At 38.2% G+C, this 7674-nt stretch overlaps 1 protein-coding gene across 1 annotated transcript in view; it reads left to right on the top strand.

Moving 5' to 3' along the window:
• The first annotated feature begins 5216 nt into the window (after nt 1-5216).
• The window catches only part of TARP (TCR gamma alternate reading frame protein), a 31765-nt gene continuing 29307 nt past the window's right edge, over nt 5217-7674 (top strand). The window contains exons 1-2 of the mRNA XM_088797818.1: nt 5217-7083; nt 7223-7542. Of these exons, the coding sequence (XP_088653944.1) occupies nt 6855-7083; nt 7223-7542 (549 nt within the window). The 5' untranslated portion in view covers nt 5217-6854. The remainder of the gene's footprint in view (nt 7084-7222; nt 7543-7674) is intronic.

The raw sequence follows: 7674 nt of genomic DNA, 5'->3' as shown, positions 1-7674 counted from the left end.
ACTGACATATATTGCAATATAACAAGCACAGATTTTGTAAATGACATCATTCACTGGTACCGGCAGAAACCAAATCAGGCTTTGGAACATCTCATTTATGTGAGCTCCACCACAACCCCAGCTCGCCGTCAGAAACATGGAAATAAGAAATTTGAAGCAAGAAAGAATCCTCGAATTCTCACTTCAATCCTTACCATACATTTCATAGAAAAAGAAGATGTGGCCATTTACTACTGTGCTGGCTGGTTCATCCCACAGTACTAGAACCGTCAAGACAACCCGTACGAGATCCCCTCCTTGGATTTGTGCCCAGCCACATCCTTCCCAACAGTGGCAACCACAACAAGTCCCCAGCTGGGCTCCCTACCTCAGCCTCACCTTGTCTGCAGCATTTCCTGAGCTTTCCAGGAAGCCATATTGGATTATGCTTGCACTTTAGCTTCCAGCTGATCCCAGGAATTGTGCTTCCAAAGATTTACTTGACACTAGATCACAATGAGTTAGTCCTGTCTGGGGACTGAGAGCACACAAGTTGTAGCACTATCCATCATCTCACAATCCAGAGACTTGCAGTAAGTGGTCAAAGTTTCAGACTGAGAGAGGAAACTGCCGGAGACATTATTATCATAAATACTCAAGACAACCCCTCAGCAATATGACTAGTATTGGTCCATTTTACAACTAAAGAAATTAAGCTTAGAGAATTTAGGCTTCATGATGTGCCAAAGACAAGAAGTCCATGGTTTTTGAACGGGACTGTGAGATCACAATGAAAAGTTTAAGGATTGCAATGATTTGAGTAAACACTAGGGTATCTGGGGTAAATTAGGAATGAAGCAATGTTGTTTTTTCTGTGAGGTGTGGGGAAAATGTTTCTGCCAGCACGATGGCATCAGAACAGAGCTCTGAATTCATTGGAGCTATTAGATGAGCTCACTGTGTGAAACTATGTGAAAGAAGAGATAGAACATGAGAAGACCAGAAAATCTAACATTGTGTGTGTGTGTGTGTGTGTGTGTGTGTGTGTGTGTGTGTGTGTAAGTTCTCTGTTAGTGTTCTCAATTCTTTGAATATATTAGCTTCTTTAACACACACTACCTATAAAGTCTGTTCTGTTATCATCAAGCATATTTGAATCATGGGGTAAGTGAACTACTAAGTGGTTCAGTCACTTTTCCAAGTCACACAGCTGGAATGTGGCTAGTTGGCAGAGCAGGGTAAGGACCCAGATAATCTGGCTCTTCTAGACTGTTACACTAAACCACTTGTTAATTGCAGGACAATAAATAAAGAATTCATTGTTACCATCGACATACAGAAAACAGAATCAATCATTAATAATTTTTTCTTATTTTTGAATAATAAAAATACAGATTGAAAACACTGTAAAGGAGTTAGTATGTGCCAGGCACTATTATTTATACTTACGTTCATTATAATTTTTAGTGTGATTATATAGCTTTCTGAAGCCTCTGAAAGACATTTATTTAGGCAATTATAGATGTAGGAACTGAGACACAGAGCAACTAAATAATTCAGCTAATGTTAAGGCGGTAAATAAGTAGTATAAGAAGATGCTTATTTCATAGGTCATTAATAATGATATTCATATAAACTATTTAAGGACCTCATATATTTTCAAAATATAAAGTTCAATAAAAAATAGAATGTGAATCTATGAGTAAAATGTAAAATGAAATAAAAATATATTTTTTAAATTTTTAAATATTTATGAAAAAAATTTAAAATGTATAATAATCCAAGCAAACAAACTTATTAATATTTATAACAGTGTGGAGAAAAGAATTTAAAGTAAATGATAAGGCTTTTATTTTTATCATTTTGTAATATATCTACTCAGATTTTCTTCAATGAGTACCTATTACTTATCAAAGCTTCTACATTTACCAGCTTTGTGACGTGGGATGAGTCACCTTTGCTATAGTGTTCTTATCTCTCGAAGAAAGATAATAATACCACTAACTGTCAAAATTGAGAAGGAAACATGAAATAATAGGAGAAGACATTTAGAACAGTGTGAGCAAATCCTCAATTAATACTGGGAATATTAATTTTAAAGGCTTATTATTACATATAAAATGGACATCAATTAAAAATACCCCACAAAGTGTTCATCAGATGGTTCCAAGGTCCAGAGTGAGTAGGAGCCAAACCCATTCCCACAGGTTGCTCTGTCTGATATTCCTTCTAGGAATTTCAGCCCCGTCTTTTCTAAGGGGTACCCAGATTATAAAAGAAATTTGATTTCTCGGAGTTGTAGTCTATATGGTGACATCCCAATTAATTATAAAACAAAATGCTCCATTATATTTCATATCAGAATGACTATGACTTTGAAAATGAGGTATGAATAATGTCAATTTGACACTACGTTTTGCTTTTTTTAAAAAAATTGTAACATACTGTCCATGTTTCATGCTCTGAGTCCTGAATCCAAACAAATTAACAGAGGGACTAATTCTAATTTTATGATAGAAAAATATTCATTCACATCCCTGGAGCAATATTTCTATATTGTAGAAATTAAGGAGGAAATAGGTAAGTTTGAAACAGAATTAAGTCAACTCCAGAACTACCCCACCCCACAGACACATTCCTGTCAGATCATGAACTCATTCCTCCATCACATCAGCACTACTGGTCGTCAGAACTGACTAAACTGCCCAGCTCGGCAGGGGTCATGAAGACCTCCACAGGACCACCTGACCCACAGCTTCCTTCTCTCATATCCTACGCCCACTGACCTGGACACTCCAGGGTCCTCTTCCCTGCCTTCTGCTTGGTCACACAGTAAGGTAGACAGGAAGATGTCACTGCTGGGAACATTCATATTTTTCTTCCTCTGGGCTTGTGAGTTGCTCTTCAAATAGTTCAACATAGATGAGAACTGAAAGAAATTCTTTCTTGGTTCCTTTTCCTATGTCAGATGTTCATGGAAATTTCCACTTTTTGTTTGCAGTTGGACATGACAGTTAAAGTTGGGGCTACCTAAGATATCAATTTCCAGAGCAACAGAAAGAGTGTTCATATCTTATGAAACTCTATATCTTTGAAACTACAGTTATGGACTGGTATCGGTAAACACCAAACCAAATATGGCACAATTGGTCTATCATCTCAACAAAAATCCCAGTTTCAGTTCATGTAGGAGAGAAAAACAACACGTTTCAGGTAAGAAAATGTTTTCAAATGTCTACTTCAGTCCCCATCACAAACATCATAGAAGTAGATGTGGCCATTGACTGCTGTGCTGGTGAGACCCACAGCACGAGCGGTGCCAAGATGACCCAACCACAGCGTCTCCTGTGTCTCTGCCCCACCACAGCCTTCCCACAGGAGCAAACTCAACTAACTGCTGTCTTTGTTTTCTTCCTCCACCTCGTCCTTCTGCTGTACTTCTGAGTTTTCCAGGAAGCCAGCTTGGTTATGCTCACACATTAGTCTCCACTTTAAGCAGGAAGCATTTCTGACCATTATGTTCTCAAATTTTCATTTGCCAAGACTTCCCAATGAATGAAGGTCTTGTCTGGGAATGAATGGACACAGACCCCTTTTATTATATCACCATCCAGATACTTCCACTAACTTGAATGGCTCAGACTGAGGGAGGGAACCATTGTGCATCAGGACTCCTATTACAGACACATTACCACATATAATTATCACAACACCTCTGCCATTTATTAGTGTTTGCCCATTTTACAGATCAAGAACTTAAAGCTTAGAGAGGTAAAGTAATTGGTCAAAAACAAAAAGTCCATGCGTTTTAACTGGAACATGAGGCTACCCTGAAAATTTAAAGATCACAGTTCTATTACATAGTTACACAAGTAATTGTGGGTTTTGCAATTATTTTCAACCATTTAAACTGCAATTACCTTTGCACCAAGCTAATATAACAAACAGAATATTTGAGGTAAATTTGGGATGGAGCAAATGTCTTTTTTTGGGGTGGTGGGGAGAGGAGGAACATGGTTCTTCACTTCACATTCAGAGCTGTGTCAACATAATGTCATCAGAATACAGGTGTGAGCCACGGGGGCCATTAGAGGAGCCCACCATATTGTGAGTAACCCTTAGTTCTGCCTATGAAAGAAGAGAATGGGCCACGAGAAGAACGGCCAATCATTTTGTGTTTAAGTGAGTTCTCTATTAGTGTTCTCAATTCTTGTCACATGTGAACTCCTTTAATATTCACAGTAAACTGTGAGGTCTCCTGTGTTATTATGGTGAACCCCATTTGATTCATGAGGTAATGAGACATTATGTGTCTCAGGAGCTTGTCCAAATCACACGGCTGACATGTAGCAGAGTAGGGTGGGACCCAGATAATCTAACTCCAGAGTCTGACCTCTTGATCATTAGAGGAGAAAAAGAAGTGCTATGTATTGTTCCTACCCCCACAGAGAAAACAAAAATAACCTTTGTGGAACATTTGCTGACACACTTATTATTTTGTAGTGAATCCTGTGACTGGGATTTGAATTATTAAGAGTCTTCAGAAATATGTGAAATGCCAATAAGTTAATTTGTGTTCCAAAATACGAAATAATAATTTTATTGTTTCATGATGCCACCTCTGAAATAAGCATGAAACAAATGAAGACTACCCTTTAGTGAATGTATTCTTACATAGTACATCTGGGGCACCCCTTGTGGGTATATGGACATCACCTTGAATCTGTGCCATATAAATTCCACTACGAATTTGATAATTTCCAGGGTCATGGCAGCATATTCATCCCCATCATCCCCTCTTCTTAGGACCCAGGTCCTATTAATCAATTCAGGGTGACCATTGAGGGGAACAAAGGAATGTCACAGGGAAGGCTGACATAGAATCAGCTTATCAGCCTCTCTACTCCTACCTCTGAGGCATGCAACCTTTTGTGATTATGTCCTATCTGTGTAATTCCTGACCATCATATTATCTCATGTGGACCACAGTTGATTTTTGAGCCTATATAGGGCTTTACTGGTTACCTAAACTTTTAATAAAAGCAAGGGTATAGAGCAAGACCTGAAAGAAACACAAAGAATCTGAGGACATAGGCCCTTTTCAGACAGGAATGCACAGGCAAGCTTGTCAACATATCACTGCTACCTTCTCTATATGCTTGTCTCATCTAGTACTCAAAAGAGCCTCGCAGAGCAGAAATGAGGTCTCAACAGGGAGACACGCTCCTGTGTTCAGTTGTTAGAGAAAGAATCTCGAGCAGCTTTTTATATGTCAGACTAAATGACTAACAAGAGACACCTGATTTACAATGCGTTTGAAGGATAGAATACTATACAGCCACTGAGAACAATGTTTTATGGATTTGTTAATAAAATCTAAAATGATTCACAATGTAACATAAGGAAAAATTCATGAGTATATAATAACCTCTTAAAAATACAAATGTTTTTATTGATAGTAGAATAATAAAAGGGGAAGGGAATTCTCCAAATTTTTAAGAATAATTGTTCCTGAGGAAATAGATGATTTTATTTCTTCTATGTATTTTGATTAACTTAATATGTTTTCCTAAATGAGTTACTATAGTTTTCTTGTAAAAAAAACACATTTATCAAAGTAATTTTCTCTTGTTTGATAATAATACTAATAATGAGATTTCATAATATCACTGAAGACTCATAATGTTCCAGGTACTAATATTTGAGCGTTTTATGCATTAGGATCCCATAATCTAATAACACCTCTAGAAGATATATACGTACGCAAGGTATATATGTGGAAAATGAGGCACAAGAAGCTTAAATAACTCAGCCAATGTCAGATAAGGGTTAAGTGGTATAGGAAGGTATTTAACTATCTGTGATCTTTAAATAATATTCACATAGATTATTTAAAGACCTGCAACATTGCTCAGAATAAGTTAACCAAAGGAAGAGAAAATAAAGCCCAATAGACAAATACCACTTTATATATATACATATATATATGTGTGATCTTATTTCTATCCATAAATATGTAGAGGAAAATTCGAAGTAAAAGATGGCTGCCTTTTACTGTCACTTTTTACACCTCATTTTACTCAGATTTTCTTGAATGTACACTTACTTATCTGAGTTTTCGTATTTCCCAACTCTGTGTCTTTGAATGAGTCACTCACTTTTCTTTTCCACTGTCCTCCTTGCCAAATGGAGGTTGTCATAACACCCTCCTCAAAAGATTGCTGAGAAGATAAGTAAACATTCAGAACAGTGTCTGACAAATCCAGGATATTAGATGCAGTGTTAATTTTATAGCTTATTATTACATATCAAACATAACATTGCTTTGAAAATACTCCTGCATGTGACATAATGTTCAGGAGACACTTGCAAGGTCCAGAGTGAGAAGAAGCTGATTTCCAGATTGCTCTGTCTCCTATATCTGCCAGCTACTGCAGTGTAGTCCCTTCTTGGAGGCATCCAGATAACAAGCGAAATTTGATTGCTCGCAGTCATAATCCACATGGTGACATCTCAATTAATTAAAAAAAGCATAAAAATACTCCAGTACTTGTGCATATGGCATATTAAATAATGTCAATGAGGTATTTCAGTGTCTGATTTTTGTGGTGTCATGTTACAGAAAAATGAAGGTCAGGTTTCATACCCAAGTCCTAAATCAACAGCAAATCACAGAATGATAGACATGGGGGCTGAACACGGCAGGTACGTCTTCATATTTCTGAAGCAATGTTTGTATGGACTGGAATTGAAGGGGGAACAGTGAGAGGGTATGAGGACCGTCCCTCTGTCACACACTCAGATAAACACATCCATCTCCAGAGTTTCCTTCCAGATCATGAATCCTCTTACCTGATCTTCCCAGCACGCATGGGATGCAGGAAACCCCAAAACTGCTCAGATCTGCAGCAGAGCATGAAGAACCCAGGGACATATCGGAGCCACCGCTTCTTCTGAGAAACCAGAACCAGCCCCGCCCTCCTACAACTGGGCTGAGACCTTTTGCTAACAGGGACCTCTCTTTCTTACCTTCTCCCTGGGGAGCAAGCCCAGCGTACAGGATGCAGCTACTGAATGCTCTCATCTTCTCCTCCCTCTTGGCTTGTGAGTTGCCCCCAATCACTTCAGTCTACATAGAGACTGAAGAAATTATTTATTGTTACCTCTTTATATTTCACTTGTTCATGGGAATTTATTTATTTATGTTTGTATATATTTATGTATTTATGTATTTTGCTTACAGTTGGCTTTGGGCAATTAAAGTTGGAGCAACCAGTAGTATCAATTTGCAGAACAAGAGATAAGAGTGCCTACATATCTTGTAAGATGTCCACTGAAAACATTAACACAGACTACATACACTGGTATCGGCAGAAACCAGATCTGGCGATAGAACACTTACTGTATGTTGACTCGAGAACCACTGTTTCAAATAACTTCGGTGGGAAGAAAAACAAACTTCAGGCAAGTAAAAGCTCTCTCACTTCTATCTTGACCATAAACTTCTTAGAGCAAGAAGATGAGGCCATTTACTACTGTTCCTGCTGGATTGATACCCACAACGTTAGAGCTGCCAAGACAACCTCCACAACAACCATCTTCAGGTCTGTGCCCACCCACATCCTTCTCAGTCTGGGCAACCACAGAGGTGGCACAGCGGGCCACCCAGCCTGAGCCTCCCTCCCTGCAGATTTG

This window comes from Rhinolophus sinicus, chromosome 4 (genome assembly GCF_057876585.1).
Source record: "Rhinolophus sinicus isolate RSI-liver-muscle chromosome 4, RSI-T2T, whole genome shotgun sequence".
Taxonomy (NCBI): Eukaryota; Metazoa; Chordata; class Mammalia; order Chiroptera; family Rhinolophidae; genus Rhinolophus; species Rhinolophus sinicus.
This window is presented reverse-complemented; position numbering and strand designations above follow the sequence as displayed.